We start from the raw sequence: 20,987 nt of genomic DNA on the forward strand, positions 1-20,987 counted from the left end.
AGTTCTCCAACTGTTTGATCAATGGAAGTAGGAGAGGAGGGACTGATCTGAATAAGATGTGCTATCAGATCAAACCATTGCAGAATCCAATCCTTTTGTCGTAGTATTCCTTCTTGTTAAAGGAGTGGTGTCAACTCATAGATTGATCGCTCATCAGATTGATGCCAAACCCTTTCACTTGGAACTTTCTGTACACAGCACTTTATACGACTTCTTTCAGGAAACTTCTGCAGTCAAGCTGACAACCAGTTCAATCAATCACCACCTCTAAGAATTAAGCTCAACAGCTTTGTTCACTCGGCCGCCGCCACCCCGAAACCGACGGACAGCAGTAACTCCGCCCCCGGCCACCAGCACAGGCGTCGCCACCACCAGAACCACCAACGTCCCCGGCCAGCGCCAGCCCATCATAAAAGACTTGGTAAAAGGACCTGCGTTGTTCTCTCCCTCTTCTCTCTTGTGATGTGGGTTCTTCGTAATCGACCCGGACTCGATGATAGAGATAGGGTGGTCGGTGTTCGTACATCATGCCTTAAGATTCGTGCACCAACGAGTCGCTCCCCGGTCGGGATTAGTCGATGGGCCACATTGACGTTGGTGATCTGGGACTTTACATTGAAGTCCTTATGTACTCTTAAAAACAGGAACAAGTCCTTCGATTTGTGCTGATGTCATGGCGCCTCTGTGCATATTTATATATACAGACAAAGAAATTACAAGAGGGACTGAAGTGCAAAAAACACATCCACACCCCCCGCACCTGTTGTTCTCCGACCCATCACCGGACCCACGTGGGTAAGTCCCTCCCAGGAATCCGACCGTTGGAGCGCAGTCTCTCAAATCCGCCCCCAAATTATTAATATCTTCCCCCCTTCTTCTTCCTTCCCCTGCTCTCACCAACGTCTCCAAATTTCAAATTCCCTCTACCCTCCCGACCCCTTCTCGGCCACCCGATGGCGATCGCCGCGGAGTCGCAGCAACAAGAGAAGGTAATCGACGAGGTTCTTGAGATCTCTTCTTGGATCTGTTCTTGACGGTCCTCGTTCGTCGACGTCGTCTTAGGGTTTGCGTCGCATTCGTTCTTGTTTCTCCCGACTTGATCTCGTCCCTTCCGTGAGTCTGGCTCTAATAATCGGTGGGAAACCTAGGGCTTTCGGAACAGAAGGCCTTGCGTTTCTTTCCTCCTCGTGTGATCTCATTTTCCTCGTTGCTATGATTCTTGCGATTGTCTCAAGCGGAATTAGGGTTTTTCTATCTTGGGCTTTGATTCAAAGGTTAATTGAGTCTTCAATTTGTTGTTGATTATACTATTAACTGTTGGAGCATACACTAAAATTTATGGTCGATTTCTTTTGTGGGATTATGGTTTTGATATGATATGAATCAAGTGGTTCTGGACGATTTGTTGCGTATGATGGATCTTTGGAGCTTTCACATGATTTAATATTACAAATGCTCGTGATTACAGACTCCTTCGAAGGCCTCAGCGGTGGAGAAGCGATGGACGCTCAATGATTTCGACATTGGAAAGCCTCTTGGAAGAGGAAAGTTTGGTCATGTGTATCTGGCCAGGGAAAAAAGGGTATGTATTGCAGAAGCGATTCGCTGATTTCTCATAGCATTTGGTCGTACTTTCTGCCTTTTTTTTCTGGTTCCATAGTCATCTGGTCATCTCCTGCTGAGAATACTATTTGTAGTTTGAACTTAGAACTTTTGCTGGCATGAATTATGTAGTGAATCGTCTGAAAGCTCAAAAATTCATAACAGAAAAGTCTTTCCTTTCTTCACATGTTATGATTGGTTCTATTGCAACTAATTTCGAGCATCAAATTGGAAAACAGAGTAACCATATTGTGGCACTGAAAGTGCTGTTCAAGAGCCAGCTCAAGCAATCTCAAGTTGAGCATCAGCTGCGACGTGAAGTTGAGATACAGAGCCACCTCCGGCATCCAAACATACTACGCCTATATGGTTATTTCTACGATCAGGTTAATCCATTTGTGGGGAGCTGCCTCTACTAGAGTTGAATCCTATTTTGCTGCCTCCAATAACTTAGATTTTCCTCTTTATTGCAGACTCGTGTTTATTTGATACTAGAATATGCAGCAAAAGGTGAACTTTACAATGAATTGCAGAAGTGCAAGTACTTCAGTGAAAGACGCACTGCTACTGTGAGTTCTCGCAAACATGCTTAATTATATTGGCTTCTTCATGGACTTTTGCAGATTATTTGTGTTCTTCATGATAATTCATTGCTTATTTGATAATCTTGCAGTCATCCAACCAGCTTATTTGATAATCTTGATTTGGATAGTATTTCTTTTTTGCATGACTCAATTTATCCTCTATAACCTTAAAAATTGCATGTCAGTACAGTTCATCATCTTTTCCTGGGCATTATGGTTTATCCTTTATTATTTTTCATTCAGTACATCTCATCTTTAGCCCGGGCGTTAATATACCTCCATGGGAAGCATGTGATTCATAGAGACATCAAACCGGAGAATCTTCTGATCGGACTACAGGTATCCTCCTTTGTTTTTGTTACCTACAGGCAAAAGTTTAGCTGCTAATGACGTTGAATTCTCTGGATAGGGTGAGCTGAAAATTGCAGATTTTGGGTGGTCAGTTCACACATTCAACCGCAGGCGGACAATGTGTGGAACACTGGATTACCTTCCGCCTGAAATGGGTACGTCTTTGTTCATCATCAGTGATATCTGTGATAACTTTCACCTTTTGCCTAAAAGCATCCTGAGTTATCTTGCCTCTCTTGGTTACAGTGGAAAGTGTGGAACATGATGCCAGTGTGGATATTTGGAGCTTAGGTGTATTGTGCTATGAGTTCCTTTATGGGATGCCACCATTTGAAGCAAAGGAACACTCTGATACATACAGAAGGTAAGAAAATGATAACTGACGGGTTATAAATTTTCCGTTTTAGTGTGATGGCTTGAAGTGCATGCTGGATTTTTAGGGCAATTCATGAAATATAGGATTCATCAACTCTTTCTGTGCAGAATATTGTACATGTCACTGTTATTATGAGAGTAACAGCCAAACATAGTTAATGAGAAATTCTATGGATGTGAGATCAGTTGCTTTTGTCTAAATATGACTGTCATTCTGTTAATCTACAATTATCAATCATAAGTATAAACAAAGGTTTTGTTATCATAGTATGCTGGACTCAAGTTCGAGTTATGTCATTTAGATCTCTTCAACGAGATATATATTCTTAGTGATTATTGGCCTGTGTTTACCTTGTGGATGCAGGATAGTCAAAGTTGATCTCAAGTTCCCGTCGAAACCAGTTGTTTCTCCTGGTGCAAAGGACCTCATCAGCCAGGTCGTTGATGATCAACCCTTCTTTTTTACGTAGTATATGCAGCGACTTATTCTCAACATCAGCTTTTGTCTCGTGCAGATGCTTGTCAAAGATTCCACTCAACGTCTTCCGCTTCACAAGCTGCTCGAGCATCCATGGATAGTGCAAAATGCAGACCCTTCCGGTGTATACAGAGGATGATAACTTCGATTCCTTGCTGTCCACTTTATGTATTTTCTACCATCATTTAGGCAGAAAATACAAGTTAAAAAGAGGGTGTTAGAGAAAAGATGAACAAGGATGTTTTAGTTCAGAATCTTTCAATGATGAAATATTCTGCTTGTATTCTGTATGTAGTCTACTCTTGTTGGTTTCCAGTCTAGTTTAATTAGTGACAACACATCTACTCTTCTTAATAAGATTTGTTGTCCTATTGATTTCTCACAATCTTCCAGTGTGGTAGTACTGTTAGTTTGTGTTTTGCTCGAGCATCATTCTATATGTAACACTGCATCAGAACTCAGCATATTCTTTCCAGCCAGGTTAAAGATTTCTCCTTAGCATCATAGCAAACAACCAAGATGATTTAATTGGTGTAACCATAATTATAGAAACATATCACAAACCACATACCGGCAGCCAAAATCTTTTGCAACAAGTGGCTACAAAATTGGTAATACTTACAGATACAGAATAATAGAATCTTTGTATTGATACAAATACTCTCCAATCTATCACATAGGGTATGGTCTCCCTGTAACTGGAAAATACATTTAAATTATCCACATGCTTGCTAGTACTTATAAAGATCTAGTAGCCAATTCTTATGCAATGCCTCTATACTCATCATATCTCAGATGCTGCCATCACTGATCCGTACATCATGATCATTCGGCAATGACTCTGTTGATGGTTCATCTTCCTTCTCGATATGTTCGTGACTAAGAAAGCTAGGTTGATTGGTTGACGAAAGCAGCCTCGCCCACATCCTATCTGTTATCACAACCTTCTTGCATGTTTCCGTTACTCTCTGTGGCAAAGTAAACCAAAAGATTCTTAATTAGTCGTCGGATGTTGAACTCCTAATGTGATGGCCCTCATTTCAGATTCATACTACATGTAGCATATAACAAAGCTCAAGAGGAAGACACCACTTACACAAAATGGTATGTAAGCATGCCTGCCATTGACAGGCCCAATGGTGAAACCAGTATACCCTGCCATAGCACCATGAATGGCACTATGTGCCAGCAATGTGCAGTAGACGTTGTCGGATGCATTACTTGGAACCGCACGAATCATGTAAGTAGGATCTGCAAAAGAAACATTTCACGATCATACATGTAGTATGAGCTGAGTGCAACATGATACAGGAAGATTACACTCTGCTGCCATACCGATATATTTAAGATTTATCGACATCTTCTTCTTATTGCTTGAGAAGTGATCCTGCACAATGCAGAAAGTCCCTGTGAGTATCTTTACAAGTAGCTTATGATCATGCAGGCAGAAACCTGCATCAATGTAGTCCAAAAAATCTACCTTTATCTTCTGTGACAGCCAAAGTCCAACATCTAGCAGAAGCTTATTTCCAGATGCATCTTCATGGTCCATGGATTGCATACTTTTCACAAGAAGATCTTGTCCTGCACCCTCAGCAACAACAATGACCATGTGGCCATTTTCTTTAAGGCGTTTCTCGATGAATTCCAAGAGTCCACCTTTCCCTTCCAAGTAGAAGGGTGACTCAGGAATTAAGCAACAATCCTGAAGAAAGGAAATGTAATTAAGCACCTCGGGAAAAAGAAGCCCTTTCCTATTAGTTCACATTCTCATCCTATCCAATATTATTGTAAGTGAGGCAAATCTAGAAGAATCATATATAACTAATAGAATTCAAGCAATAAATTGAACTGATGTTTTTTTTTATTTTGGTGGTGGGGTTTATTTTAACAATGGTAAGGGACAAAGGCTTGCTAGGAGAAAAAAAAAAAAAAAAGAAAGAGAAGAAAAATTATGGGTCTTTTGTTCAGGTATAATAATTTTTCAGAAAATCAATTAGAATGGAAGATATTTATGTAATGTTTATTCACAGTTGATAATCCATTCCCAACTCGGACATGGATTAAGAAAACAAAATTAGCTGGTGTCTTGTTGTGATAGCAACAACATAAGAGCTTTAATATAAATAGGCAATGATGAGGGACTTTATATAAATATGAAATCCAAAAGAAAATTGATCAGTTATGGAAGAAACTTAGGACATAGAACCTACCACATCTCGGCTTGCAAGAGTAGCATACATTGCAATAAACCCTGCAACAATGAAAAGAGTTGGATGCTCAGTCAACTGAAAACATACTAGTAAAAAAACAGTCCCTGACAAGCTAAATAATGTGTAACAAAAAATATAAAGAAAGTGTAAACTCAAAGTTGATCCACTTAGCATAGCAACTTGCAAAACTTTTGGGTTCTACTAACAGCATTTAGCAGGTTTCGTTCTTAGAATCATAAAGGTTTATGACATCCATAGGTATGAAGAACTTAAATAGATATCTGCAGGAAGTATATAATGCTTCTACTAGAAATTAAAACTATGATACAGATACATTTTCTCTTTGGTACTAGTTCAAATGTTAAAATAGAGTGGAAATGGACTTCAGATAAAGAAAGACCAGTTGAGAAAATTAGTAAAAAGAATATGTAATTAATTGAAGCTGTGTCAGCGAAAACATTGATTTGATCACATAAAATTTATATTTTCTTTAAGTGATGTCACTTTAAATATGATCAACCACTTTAGGCTTCACAGTCATAGAATGCCTTTAATTAAGGATTAGCAACTAACCACTATAGCGACCCATTAGCTTCACAACGCCAATACCATTTTCGACACTATCAGCTTCTACATGTGCTGCATTGATCGCTCTTTGTGCCTCTTCTACAGCAGTATCAAAACCAAAGGACTTGTCGATGACCTAACACAGTATAAAAAAATAATTGTCAATAGAAATACGCTAGAAAAGCTGAACTACAAGATATGGAAGAACTAAGTACCGCTATGTCATTATCTATAGTCTTTGGAATACCAGCAATAGCAACTTTGAGGCCACGTCTTTGAATTTCCTAAAAATGATCATTATCAGGCTTGATGAACAGATACTACAATAGATTTTTGGTGAAACTGACATAAAATACAACAATGAAATCACAAAATGGAAAGATACTCGACCACCATAGCACTATCAAAGAAAATTTTCATTTGTAACATACCTCAAATATTGCAGAGGCTCCCTTTTGAGTTCCATCACCTCCGATTATATAGACCTGGCAAACAAGATATCGATAAGAAAATGAACTGTTGACTAGAAATCATACAATAAAATGCTGCAAAATTAACCTGATTGATGCCACGATCTTGGATACTGTCCACTATCTTTATAGTATCATGACCACCTCTTGATGTGCCAAGGATTGTGCCCCCTCTTTTGTGAATGTCATTGACACTCTTGGTAGTCAAGCTGATGGTGTTGCGAGCATAGAAGCCCCTGTATCCACCCTACCGATACCAATTTCAACATTAGCTGATGAAATTATTACAAGGCAACTATATAGCAACAGGGGAAGCCCCTCACCTCTATGCCAAGGATTTTGGTGACGCCATACATGTCAGACAAGCCACATACTATTTCTCTTATCACAGTGTTGAGCCCTGGGCACAAGCCTCCGCATGTCACAATGCACGCATGCACCTCATCCGACTCAAAGTACACCTGAACAAGATCCAACAACATGATCAAAGCTTCAGTCTCATCCTTCCTTTTTCTTGATGGATACACCACTTCAACTTAGTTAGCAGAAAACAGAGCAGAACCTACTTTTTGGCGAGGTCCAGCGCGGCGGAAATGTGTCTCTCTCGGGCTGTTCTTGTGGACCACAATCTACAAAACATCAGAAAGATAAGCAACCCAATTTCCAGAAGCAAAAGCCACAACTTGACATTCTGTGTTTTTGCTTGACATATATTTATAGCAATATGAAGTAAATCCTAAAGAGCTCACCTTCTGGGCGACCGTATCATCTAAATTCACAAAATATTGCCTGCCAACACAGAGTTCAACGAAGACATCATTATGGAACATCCGAAGATGCGAAACAAAAATCCGGGTAGAATTAGAGAACATACTTGACAACCGAGTATGCTGTATTATCTTGCAGTGGATTCGGATAGGTCTGCCGATACAATCAGAAAAAGAAAGAAAGAGATTAGACGGCATAAAAGGCAGCCAAACATTAAAATAATGCTACTATATGAAAACAACCACAAATTTGGAGGACATCAGCAACATCTTATGAATTTGACCTCAAACAAATTCTAGAGTCACAACCAACAGACTAACAAGCAAGAAATTTGTTTTTTTCCAACTTTAAAGTATTTTCTCAGGAAAAATCGTATTTTTAAGAGGAGTAAAGGGGGAAAAGTTGGAAAGAACGGTTTCCCACCGGCAAATCAGGCAAGTAGTCGGTGAGGTGGGGGACATCCTCAAGAACATAACCCCCATCCCCGTACTCAATCTTCGGACACAATCTCGCCTCCGATCCCATCTTCTTTCCCAGCCGCAGCTTCACTTCAGCTCCGTTCCTCACCGGCAGCTTCACGGAGGAAAGCGAGCTCCGGAGATCAAACAAACGGTTCGAGTTCGCAGCACTCCCGTTCGAATCCGCTCCGATCTTCTGAGGGACCGGGGGATTAGGCAAAGACTCCATCGATCAATAAAGAAACGAGGGGATCAAAGCAGAGGTTCTTCTTTGGAGAGCTTCTTAGAGACGCCATATTTAAAGGAGGAGAAGAGTTGGTGGTTGTCAGATCAGGCGGCTCGGTTCTATGGATTTGTGGCGGTATGCGTGATGGTGATGTGGGACTAAAAGGGAGGAAGAAACACGAAGACGAAGAAGAAGAGGAACGAGAAGAACAGCAAGAAAAGAAACAGGAAAAGGATGGAGGGAGGAAGGAGAGGTCGGTATTCTCCGGTCGTGAATGGCTACAGGGATAGATTGACCTCCGAGTTGTCATTTATTTGCGTTGGATGCCACTTTCAATTGCGGAGGGAAATGGAATATCCCTTTTTGATGCTCCCATCCGCGGAGGTGATCTGGGCTTCCAAGGGCAACGTGTTTCCATCACATTCGTCCGGCCCAAGAGAATTTTGGAACCGGGTCTTGCATCCGATCGTCACCCAGCGTGCGATGACTGCAGGAACTGGCCTTGGTGTTTCCTTGGAACTACGGGATTGCCATTACCTTTGACGGACGGGCAACAGTGGTCGGGGGCGGCCCAGGTGTTCTACGCGAAGCACGTGTCCATCGGGCTTGCCGAAGGCTGGGCGCACGTTGTCCTCACGTGTGACAAAAACCCTTTGATGTGGGTCGTAAGTTTGACTTCTCTCGGCTTCATTGCGTATTTGACCATTCGTCTGAGAGAATTGGGGGATTGCATTAGAGGAATTATTGGATTAGTATGTTTTACGTTATTATGTTAGAGTGTTCCCAATGTATCATAGTTTCTCTCTTTTCGGTCTTCTTTTTTGATACGGAGACAAATCGTTGTGATGCCAAGAGACCAATGAAATATCTATCTTTAGAAAATATCGCTACAATGGTGAAGGATATTTTTTTATTATAATAATACTTACGAATCATATTATATCATTTTGATATGATGGAGTACTTATGTAGCAAAAGGAACATGAATTTCTTTTAATGCTAACCAAGTTTATTAGTATGTAAAAGATTAAGCAATAAAAATTTAAATTATATTTATACTGGTTTTGACTTACCGAGATATCATATTATTTTCGGATCTATATCTTATCTAGAAAACATATTATATTGGTACTGATATTTTTCAATTAATTTATGGATGGAGAGATATATGATGTTTTCACATCTTAAATATTGGTTGGTTTGGTGATCATGCATCCAACCCTCTTTATTAATGATGGATGGTTCAAATTTCATATTCTAAATATTTTATCTAATATAATTTGAATATGTAATTAGTTAGTGATAGAAAAATTGATGATGCAAGCATTACACTACTATCACATAGGTGACGATAGGTACGAGAGAACCCACACCCTCTTTCATGTAGTTGTCAACGTAAGCGTAATTTTTCGGTCTCTGTTCTTCTTGATCCTTGAGAGAGCCGCACTAACTAGCCACAAAGAGTATTAATCTATGGTAGTGAGGTTCGTTCCCCTGGTTTCCACTCTCGTTTGAGTTATCAATCACAAGCGACCTCTCACCCACATCAATTATGATTTCGGAATAGCTCACACGCTTGGTTACATAGAACATTAATCCCAAGCGACGTGGCCTAGTTCTCCTTTCCTAATATTAATACCGAAGACCATCTTCTCTTTATCCTAGATAGGTTCTAACCCTGACAAACGATGTCCTTATGTGAGGGGATATGTGAAGTGGTTGGTTGTACTCCGTCGATCGCTCAGGTATAAAAGTTAACCTCTAAACCTAAAAAGATAAGATTTTTACTATTACCGTCACCTTATCACCTTACTAACTTTATCATGAGAAGAATTGGGTCGGGAATATCCCCTGACACTAACCATTTATGCAAGGATTTCGACGAAGTTAAGTGCACATCGAGACGATACCAAACTCACTTCTTGCGAGTGAGCAATGCCTCGAGGCTATGCTAACCAGAACCTTTTTCCACTCCAATCTTCTCATGTGATCCCTCGTGGACCCTTAGATAGTTTTATGCTTTCGAGATTGACTGAATCAAGTTATGATGATCTCACGGTCAATGACATCAATGCAATAATAGTCGATAAAAACTATAAATGTATATTGATATACCAAATCACTCATCTGACATATATTTTGAATATGTAGCTTAGTCGATGATTATTGACTATAATCATACTATGATATATCAAATTTCTCATCCAATATATTTTGATTTTGATTGTACGACTTAATTAGTAAAAAATTTTATTGAATTCCACCTTCATAATTTATCACTTTGTAAAAAAACTTATTTAGTAGTGATGCACTAAATCATTTATCCAATGTATTTTGAATGTTAAAAATTTTGACTGTACCATATATTTGTTATTTTTTTAAAAAAAATATTTTCTAAATGATTTATTTGATGCAAAAGTGTCTGTTATTATCTACCGAATTGATTTACCGAAACATGTAAAATTTAATAATAATAATAATAATAATAATAATAATAATAATTATTATTATTATTATTATTATTATTAGTATTATTATTATTACATCATCATCATCATCGTTCGGTGTGGATGGAGGGAGGGAGCGAGCGGTGGGAGAGGGGTTCGAGCACGTCACGAAAAGATTGCTTCGGGGGGTCGGGGGATGCCCACGAGATTCAACTCCAAAAGCTTCACGATGATTCTAGACGGGAACATCTCCCCCTCACATGGAAAGGAGAGGTCACGGTTTGCCTCAACGGACGGACGGCTCCTCCGTCTCACGCGTCCCCATGCTTGATTAGTTTACGGCGTGTGTCCTCCTCTTGCGCCCGACATATGCGTTGACCACGTCTTCTCGCCCACCCAATGCACTCCACTTGGACGCATCCATCATTCACAATAAATACATAATTATTTCTACACTCATTTCGGCAATTATTTCTAGAATTACAGTCCCCATATAATAAATACATAAAGAAAAAAAAAACGTGTTTGCGGATGTCAGTTCTCAGACTTTTTCTTTTTTGCTTCTCCCCTTCCTCCATTTTCATTCATTCTCGACAAACATGTTCTTGAAGGCTCGATTTTTGGCTTGTTTTTTTAGTTGACATGACTCTAGTTTTTTTGTTAGTGTGCTGAATTGTTACGCAATATGTTATTGAAACTAAATGCTAATTTTTGAGTTGTGATGTATTAACTTTAATAAATAATACACATCGAAGAACAATAATTTTAATTATATTTATTTTGATCGATACGACTCTTATTATCTCAAAGATCGACACTTATGATTATATTAAATAAATATCTATTTTTTTAAATATAAAGATAGGAGATGAAGACGATCTTATTATCAATATTCAAAAGTTTTAATCAGTCAAACTAATTGATTGGGAGAACAAATATTCATCCCTAACGTCAAAGTTATTCATTAAATATTGAGTGAGTGTTTGAGTTTCTTCTTGTTATATATATATATATATATATATATATATATATATATATATATATATATGATTTTGAATCGAATTAGATTGATCTAGATGTTATCGATAACATTTATATAAGTAATTAATATCTTAAAAAGAATAATTGGATTGAGGTCTCCAACCCCCAACATTAAAAGAAAGTTATACTCATATAGATGGTAGATTGGAGCATCATGAAGTCGAATCTAGTCATGTAGATGGTCCCACGTACCTTTGAAACCTAGAACAAGAAAAATGCTCTCGTTTCACTTGCTAGGTTGGGTCCCCTCCATCAAATTCGACCGGTTATTTGAGGAATAACAAGCTAGTGGAGCTCTCCCCGTCACAGTCTCAATCCCCAAAGCCAACGACAGCATCAACAAAGGCATGTTTCATGGCAAACTTAATGGCTACTTTATATGTGTGGCCATGAGTTCGTTCATCGAAGAAGAAAATGGGTAAAGATGGATTCATGACGGCAAAGATTCTAACTTTGCTATTCATAAACGACAATCAAGTCACGTGTCTTAAATGTTCATCACGAATTCAAGCACCCAATCAAAGGCCTCGGAAACAAGAGGGATGAGCATCACAATTGGTGTGGGTGGCTGTTCTTGAAGTAGCATTTGATTTGGAATCACGATGAAGTGGGTATGAGGAAGCAATTCTTCCGTGGCAAATGAAGGGAACAATGTTAGCTCATGATGCATTCATTAGAAACCTGTTATCGATATCTTCAAACTTCGTCCTTCGTGATATCCATAATTTAAGAAGGCATATACAAATTACTAATTAAGTAGTATCGTTAACATAATCTAAGAACTCATGGAATCCCATACTATCTATCCATTTCGAAACCAACAATAGCAAGAATAATATCTAAACTATTTAGAGTCGATTAAATGGATCTTTTATAGCTCGGTAAAAGATCATATTCTGAATAGTTTGTACTAAGAATTTCTTCTATCCTTACCCTTCGAATAATAATAATTCTTTCACATTTATTCATTTGGAAATCAAAGTATCATTTTATTTATGTTCTTTATTATCATTTATTTCTCAAAAAAGAAATCTTTTGATTATAAGTTCCCAAAAAATCATCTTACAATCCATTTTGACACCCTAAAAGATTATGAAGCTGATTTAATTCATCCCTTCTACTCCTCTTTTTCAATTTGTTTATTCAAAACAATAAAGTTTGATTTTTCGGTATAAATTCCCAAGAAAGAGTTTTGAGATATTGGATTTATATATATATATATATATATATATATATATATATATATATATATATATATATATATATATATATATATATATATATGTTGGAAAATATAGCAAAAAAGATGATGAAAACATTATGGAAACAAATAACAACGATAAGATCAAGAATACTATAGGAAATATATTTTGGCTTGAAATGTGTATAAATACTTTTCTAAAAATAATATTTGTACTCTCTTTTCAACGAGATTGCTATGGATTTAATATAAATAGTTTTAGTAGATATGACAAACCTATCTGTATTGAACAAACAATAAAGAATCTTCAAAGAGGAATTAGAGAATGTCTAATTCAATCACTTGGAGAATTATCAAGAAAGAAGAATACGAAAGAGATGTTCATAATTTACTCTCAAATATCTATTTATAGATATTTTCATAAAAAACACAACCCTTCAAAAATAACTACAAAAACCATCTTTTCAAATAAATCTTTTGAAAAGAAACTTTTTTTTTTTATTTGAACAATTTATAACTATATATATATATATATATATATATATATATATATAATTTAGCATAAACTATATTGTATTTTTGATAAAGAATAATTTTTTATCTATAATTTTGCACAAGATTTTAGCTTTGGAAAAAGGTTTGGCCGACAACACTCCACAAATATTCTTGTATTGTTTGATGAATTAGATAGTGGAAGTTTCAGCTTCCTCAGATTGCTTCATCGCGGTTGATTGGGTTTCTTCTTTGCTATCTGTGGAGTAGCGTCGAATGTTCCTGTTCTCGGCAATTTCTTCTTTTTCTTCAAGACATTTCTCCCAATTATCCCCTCAAAAAGGAGCCAAAAATATTAATGTCCAAGTAATCTCTCGATCAGCTAAGTTTCCTTTCTTCTCTCTTAGCAATAATAATGTTGGCGAAGGTGCAGAGTAAATGAGCATCCTTGCACTTGAATCAGGCAGCAGCCGTGCAATTACAAGGAAACAGTGTCTTCAGCTGACAGAAATGACTATCTCTCTTCGACAAGAATGATCAAAGATGGATGTCAAGATCGAGAAGTTTACCAGCTTCATGTACAGTCTGGCTGACTGACATGACCGATCTTTGTTCAACGAGAATGATCAAAGATGGATGTCAAGATCGAGAAGTTCCTGGTGGAACGTTTGACCTTCGCGTTCGTGGGTTTCCCATTGTAGAACATCTGGTGTGCATGCACCTACGCTGTATCCATTCCAGAAGGCAGAATTCTTGATCGACAAAGTAAGAAGTAATCTATTGACCAACTCAAGAAAATTACAGATGATATACATAGCATGCAGTGATCAACCAGCATGAATTGTGTTGTTTATGGCTGGTCATGTCATGGAGATATCGGTCAACGCCTTGCATGAGAAGTGAAGATATGTCCACAATTCAGATTTAGCCAACCTCTGACCAACTTTAGATAATTACAGATCAAATTGCAGATACTTTTATACCCATCGGGTCAATATCTGAGCTCATATCATATAGAGGTCTATTCTAATAATGCCATTAGCTATAAGCAAGCATACAGCATAGATTTCAACCCAAGGAAAGTTGAATAAGGTTACCATCTTATCATCGTCCAAGGAAAAAGGGATTCACAATCTTGGAAACAGCCTTCCCAGTTGGTTAACAATGTCATCGGCACTCCTGATCGCAAACATCTCGCTGTGCCATAATCCGAGTACAAGAATAAAGGAAAAAAAGTCTTCTGTAATAAAACAGAGAAGAAGCATTCTGGCTGCAGTTGTTTGCCAAGTTATTGGTGAAGATTTGATTTTTCTTGACGACATTCTTCTTTATTTTCCACCTCTGGACATGACCAAGGTGCAGCACTAAAGAATGTTAAGTTTGTCCAAAGAGAAGATACAGATCAGGAATCAAAGCCTTATTTTGCGTGGAACTTTCGGCTGACAGATTCATAGCTTGGGACATGGATAACTGCAAAGAGAATAATCAACACATTAGCTCTAATGAAATACATAAAAAACTGTAGAGTGAGCACTCCATAATTTAACTTGAGATTTACCATCTCCCCATGATGCCATGGTAAGTGGCGATGAGATGATCTTTTCAGCAAGAGAAGTTATATCTTTTAGAGTAAGCTCATCAACAGCTTTTAGAAAATGCTGAACAGGTTTCCTGCATCACCGATGGAGCCAAGCCAAATTTTCAACAATAGCCGCAGGGAAACCATGAATAAAACAACACAGAGAGCATCAGATATTGTTCTAAAAATAATTTTAGTTGCCCCCACATGCAGTTTAGAAAATAGAAACTATATGATATGCTAAATATATTGTGCTCGTGCTCCGATTTAACATCATAAAACAAAATCTATTTCATTATATTATTTTGAAAATTCTGTAGTACCATTAATCCTGGTGGTAATTCATATTTTAACCAGGATCCACATATGACCACTTACATATTAGATTGGTAACCATAATGCAAACAATTGATATCAAACCCTAGCAACTGGACCAGGAAACAAACTTAAACAAGAGCCATAATGTATAGTTTTCTTTTTCTTTTCTTACCATGACTTTGTTCACGTAATCAGTTAATTTCCAAAACCCATTGGGTCCAAGTTATTTGGGTTTAACTACATGAAGCCTCTAAAAAGCAAGTAAAAGAGAAGATCTACCACATAACTATAAGCAAATCATAAGTACTTGTGTGTTACCTTGCAATGGAAAGAAGATAACTTCTAACTTCTAACTCTTTCTGTTAGTCATCATTATGCCAGTGATATTAGACATAGACATGACATGGCCTATCAAGGGATCTTCTCTTTAGGTTTTGTTGCTACAAATAAACTGAGTCATGTTGTTGTTAATACACATAAAAGGGTAAAACATGTTAATACATGAACAATTGCATAGAGGTTCTATTGCTCCTGATTGAAAGTGATTAGTTTGCTTCAACATGATGTTTTCATGAAATGGAAACATGTGCATTAAGCAAACCCTTTGGATTACTAGAGAACCATGTATATTACTTTTGAAGTTTGATAACAAATGTTCAAGGTAAAATGATCATGAGTTTAGTCAGCATTCAGAAAGGTTTATGATAAATCTGGCCAGCACTCAGCAAGTAATTTTCCAACTCTTTCTCACTGTCATTGACATATTTCCCCATACCTACCTTTCACCGTATGTCAGAATCTGTCTTCCAATGTCTTCTGATACTACCGCCTGTAACACAAATAAATTATAACTGAAAATGAGGTTATAAAGAAGATGAACAATGATAAAAGATAGATATGGTAACAAGGATAGTACTCTTGATTCCAGATTCATCAACACTGCAGACTTGGTCGACTCTTTAGCTCGATCAAGCTGTACCTGGTCAACTGCAAAAAAAAAAGAGAAGGAAATGTATCAGACAAGTCACAATTTTGAATACAAATTTTCAACAGCAAGATAACAGCACAAACCTTGACCAGGTGTTGCAACTGCAAGAAGCTCTCTGGCTACCAAATCAACAGCCTTGGAGACGAATTCTGGCCCCTGCAAGAAGGTATTAAATAAATGACTGGCCAATAAATAGATCAAAACTTTTAAACAAACACAAACGGAAAACTTAGAATTCTTTTTGCACTTGGCCTTCGAAGATGAAATAGAAATACAGGTTAATTTTAATCCAAAACAGAAGCCACTTTAGTGATGAGAAACTCATCTGAACAAATTCATGCATATATCGAGAAAATAAGATATATAGTTTACCAGCAACCAAAGTAAAACAGAAAGAAATGAATACACAAAAAAAAAAAAATAGGATCGAGTATTGCCACCAAGAAAAAAAGTCAATTAAATAATTTTACAAGTCTCTTATTTATGCTTCGAGCAGTCACCAGAGATGCTGCAGCACTAAAGTTAAATTGCTAGGTTTTGTAGTAGGCTTTACTTCAAAATCCAACATCTATTATTTTTTGGGTTGCCACTTGGGCACATCAGGCCCCATCTAGGGGTGGTAGATTGCCACAGAACACGAATAGACAATGGATGCATAAAGGGCCAAAACAAGTTTAAAATTCTCGAATTGTGGGAAAGGTATCTGGATACACACCACCACTCATTGGTTGGGTGTAAAATTCAACACTACAAAATACATTAAAAAAATTTCACTGACAGATAGTTCTAAGCCAGAAGTCTTATAATAAGATTGCTTCATGATGGTCAAATGGTGGATTCAGGCAACTTCTCACACATAAAAGAAAAAACTTGAGACTAGAGACGGAAGCGAACATTTGAAAATATTGTGTTTCTGTTATCCAAGACTGATTTCTCCCAACAGATTCATGAATGTTCAACAATACAAAATCCAGCATTTAAATATATTTAGATAAGACATGCATGTCTAGTTTTTTCACCAAAAGGGAAGTCAATAGGAAATGAACCCACAATCTGATGAAGCTGATCCAAGCGATCGTAATCCTAAATCCTAGATTCACTCTGACATTGTGTGAGTCCTCATTTTGCTCTATCATGCCAGCCATAGGAAATTATACTCTAAACAAATGAAGCAAACAATGACATCAGAAACAAAGATATATGGCTAAGGAGAGCAATAGCTGTTGATGTTGCCAGTTTTGTCATACTGCTAAGCATAACAAAAGAGTAAACATAATGAAACCTAAATACTAACAAAATTTGAGAATGAAAACATGTATGCAACAAGTTGTGCATGATAGAAATGCATTATAAGTAACCAAAAAATGTAACTAATAATTGATGGCAACTTTGAAAGAACGATAACAAAGAGCAAAATTATAAGTATGCAATGAGTTGTGCATGATAGAAACCTAAACACTAACAAAATTTGAGAATGAAAACATGTATGCAACGAGTTGTGCATGATAGAAATGCATTATAAGTAACCAAAAAATGTAACTAATAATTGATGGCAACTTTGAAAGAACGATAACAAAGAGCAAAATTAATAAAGACAAAGATAAAGAATTGTATGTATATTCTTGTGTCTTACTGTGGTTGCATGAATTCCAAAAATTCCAGTATGGTTGTAGATACTGTTGAAAGCTGAGAATGACTCAATCTGTTGGAATTGATTTAAGACATGTAAATCTGCATATAATAAATCATGGAAGTTGTAAACTCAAAATTGGAAAACTTAACAGATAAGTTGCACCAAGATTATTATCCTGGTACCATACCTCAAAGATGTGTATTTTTGAAAATCAAGGAATTTCAAGCAAACCCAGAATAAGACTACAACATAACTTAGAATATTGGTCACTTACACAAACGAGAATGCATCCCTTTTCCAGGTCCACCAGCAGAAAATGATCCACCACCTCCCATAAGCATCTGGAAAATACAATATCAATGTGAATGATATTCTTGGAAAAACCATGAGCCAGATAAACAAGATTCAAATGATGCACTCTCCAAATATTAAACTGCAGAGCTAAGTTGCCTCTTAAACCTGAAGAACTGTTAATGCCATGGCTTCCTTTTCCTTGTGCCAACCTCCTGGAACCTCGAATGCAAGTGCAATATGTGTTTTCTATTTTTGAGAAAAAAGTTAAATAAGAAAGAAAACAAGATAATTTAACTGTGATGAATGCCCAAGAGATACATATTCAATTGACATACATACCGATGAATCTGATTGGCATCTATATTCTCCTCCAACATAGACAGATTTTGGCTCTTCCAGGCAAGGCACTTTGGGAAGATCAGATAGAAGTGGTTCAGCAATTGATACTAGTTCCTCATGTTCCACACCCGATGCTGCAAGTACCATCCGAGGAGCAGTGTAATTCTCCTGCAAATGTTGCATGGATAGTCAAACCACATCTAGATCTTTAACAAAAATTGAGGTAACACGACAGGATAATTTATTTGACTTACAGCAACAAACTCTTCCAATATGGTCTCATTTAATCTGTTTATGGCAGACTCTGGAGCAATCAAAGGATTTGCCAATGCACCAGAGTATGCAGCTGAATGAATAGCCTCCAAAAGCAAACCCTGAGGATTGCGAGAGAGTTCTCCTAGCTCAGCCGTCACTTTCTTAAGCTGAAATTGCAAAAAGCCAAATAGTTCACTCTTTAGTATCATAAGTTGCCATGTGCAGAGGATGCATTCATAATTTGGAATACCTGTTCATTAACCTCCCAGTCAAGGAAAACAGCATTTCTAACACAATCTATGAGAACCTCAACCATTTCAGGCATGTATGTTTTCAGAGCATCATAAGTGTAACCAATCTGTTCACGGGAACCTGATGCTGTAACACTTCCACCGATGGCTTCTATTTCACGTACAATGCGCAAATGGCTTCTATTTTTTGTTGATTTAAATGCCATTCGCTCCAGCAAATGTGTCGCACCAAATGATGAAGGTGTCTCATATATGGAACCACAGTCGACATACAGTCCTATGGAAGCAACCGGGCTCTGAAAAAATTAATCTGATAAGTTTACAGTAACTAGTGAAAGAAAGCAGGTCAAGTATAGCAATTATCAGAATACTTGACTAGAAACACACCGGTGATGTCTCTGAGGCAATTTTTAAGCCATTAGGAAGGGTTGTGATCTTTGTATTGCCTGGCTCCACGAAATCAGGTAGAGGAGGAGGAAGTGACACGCCTGGAAGTGGAAAATCTAGAGGAGGAAGTTGGCTGGAACTTCCCCCAGTTAGCCAGCTAAAGAAACCTCCAGAAGACCTTTGGGCAATATTGGTGCTTGCATATCTAGCAGCAATACCAAAGATCCTGGCACCATCTGATCGGCGCTGTGACAAAAGAATAACTAAATTCATCCACTAGTTTCATCAAGATAATAACATTAGATTGAAATTTTTGTATGACAGAAGGAAAGGTCGATATGATGCTGTAGATAACAAACAATTTTAACAAGCAAAATGATTTTTTTTAATCTAACAAAATTCCTGTACCAGAATATTAAATAACAGAATAAGATTCGTAAAGTTTATCTCTTTTCTAATTGCTTGAAGTTTTCGAACTTCAAGTAGAACGACAGATACTTTGATGTCCATAACTGATTCATTCATAAACTTAAATCAAAATGGAATTTTTGTACATCATCAATTTCATCTCTCCCAGATCCAGGTGCGATTGCATCGATCATCAAACATGTCACATTACCGACTATTCTGAACCCAACAGTTAATCAAACATTAAAGAGAAATTAAACGGAAAACACGATTCATCATAGCCTACCGATCCGTTAAACAATTATAAGACCAGATCAAGCGAAAAAAAGAGAAGGGCATAAGGTGAATCTAGAAAGGGAAGAGAACGAGGAATTAAGGAGGGTCAACAGACCTTGAGGGAGTTGAGACGAGATCCCACAGTTCGGTACATAGTGGAGAAGAACCGAAACTTAGATCGAAGACTGCGACGAGATTCGCCCTTCTTTTCCCAGCGGGGAGACGAGGAGGAGGCGGAGAGATATTAGGGACGGTCTACTGGTTAAGGGAGATCAGCGACTAAGCACGTGAGCTATTCGTCATCGCTGCATTGCGCCGTAGCCTCTCTCGGCCGTCCATCTTCAAATACGATTGGCTGGGAGCCGAAGGATCATATTAGAGAGAGATCGAACGATCGATCCGCCCGAACACCGAATCCGAACTCGATAAGGGACTCGAGGGGCCGAAACCCGAATCCGATTGAAAAAGGCGTAAATCCACATCTAGTAATTGGTAGTCCAGCTTGCAGCTAATCAGATATTTTTGGAGATTCTTAATACCAACATTTTTCACATTAACATTTGCTGCAACAAATTGCCCCCTAAAACAGAACAGGCAAATAGTGAGCACCCTCACAACATTTAGTTTGCAATCATGCATTCCATTCATCGAAGCTTTAACCAATTGCACGCAAAGATCCAACACACCAAACAAGATCTGAAGACCTGAGCTCATGTTTGTGCAGATAGATACAAGAGAGAAATTAAGCAGGATCAAAAATTGAATCAAATCAGAACCAATAGTTCAGAGAGTAATACTTTACAGTATCAGCATTGGTACTGAGATTTTTAAAGGACATCCAAAAGAATTCTCTCAGCGACAACCTAAACCTATAAGCATGAGAAATCCCTGCCAAGAGAACACTATTCCTGATCCAACAGCAGCCAGAGGAAGCTACAGCAGCCGAACGGATGGAGGGCGATTAATCGCTTTCCTTGTGTGTGTGG

General features: G+C 37.7%; 3 protein-coding genes across 4 annotated transcripts; 1 reads left to right on the forward strand and 2 right to left on the reverse strand.

Annotated features, from left to right (window-relative positions):
• Window positions 1–848: 848 nt before the first annotated feature.
• LOC103991593 (serine/threonine-protein kinase Aurora-1) lies at window positions 849–3,775 on the forward strand. 2 transcript variants are annotated; one of them, XM_065117134.1, is made up of 10 exons: window positions 849–989; window positions 1,469–1,582; window positions 1,842–1,988; window positions 2,076–2,171; window positions 2,430–2,525; window positions 2,596–2,692; window positions 2,784–2,901; window positions 3,277–3,349; window positions 3,428–3,537; window positions 3,625–3,775. In XM_065117134.1, the coding sequence occupies exons 1-9, from the start codon at window positions 954–956 to the stop codon at window positions 3,527–3,529; spliced, it is 879 nt and encodes a 292-aa protein (XP_064973206.1). In that variant the 5' UTR covers window positions 849–953; the 3' UTR covers window positions 3,530–3,537; window positions 3,625–3,775. The 2 variants fall into 2 exon arrangements, with proteins under 2 accessions (XP_064973206.1, XP_009409365.3); XM_009411090.3 differs by having other exon boundaries at window positions 3,428–3,775.
• A 216-nt stretch (window positions 3,776–3,991) lies between these two features.
• On the reverse strand, window positions 3,992–8,240 carry LOC135617165 (ATP-dependent 6-phosphofructokinase 3-like). Its single transcript, XM_065117133.1, has 14 exons — window positions 7,832–8,240; window positions 7,515–7,561; window positions 7,390–7,429; window positions 7,207–7,269; window positions 6,964–7,101; window positions 6,729–6,887; window positions 6,602–6,655; window positions 6,386–6,454; window positions 6,177–6,306; window positions 5,604–5,644; window positions 4,871–5,095; window positions 4,726–4,777; window positions 4,487–4,641; window positions 3,992–4,358 (listed from the first exon to the last, which is right to left on the reverse strand). Exons 1-14 carry the CDS (start codon window positions 8,093–8,095, stop codon window positions 4,182–4,184), a joined length of 1,614 nt encoding a protein of 537 aa, XP_064973205.1. The 5' UTR covers window positions 8,096–8,240; the 3' UTR covers window positions 3,992–4,181.
• A 6,116-nt stretch (window positions 8,241–14,356) lies between these two features.
• LOC103991595 (mitochondrial-processing peptidase subunit alpha) lies at window positions 14,357–20,276 on the reverse strand. The gene is made up of 13 exons (XM_009411092.3): window positions 20,117–20,276; window positions 19,318–19,563; window positions 18,930–19,226; window positions 18,679–18,846; window positions 18,425–18,592; window positions 18,251–18,331; window positions 18,066–18,132; window positions 17,792–17,889; window positions 16,242–16,314; window positions 16,087–16,157; window positions 15,950–15,999; window positions 14,832–14,944; window positions 14,357–14,743 (listed from the first exon to the last, which is right to left on the reverse strand). Exons 1-13 carry the CDS (start codon window positions 20,153–20,155, stop codon window positions 14,691–14,693), a joined length of 1,524 nt encoding a protein of 507 aa, XP_009409367.2. The 5' UTR covers window positions 20,156–20,276; the 3' UTR covers window positions 14,357–14,690.
• Between the last annotated feature and the right edge of the window lie 711 nt (window positions 20,277–20,987).

Source organism: Musa acuminata, chromosome BXJ2-7, assembly GCF_036884655.1.
Source record: "Musa acuminata AAA Group cultivar baxijiao chromosome BXJ2-7, Cavendish_Baxijiao_AAA, whole genome shotgun sequence".
In the NCBI taxonomy this organism is placed as follows: Eukaryota; Viridiplantae; Streptophyta; class Magnoliopsida; order Zingiberales; family Musaceae; genus Musa; species Musa acuminata.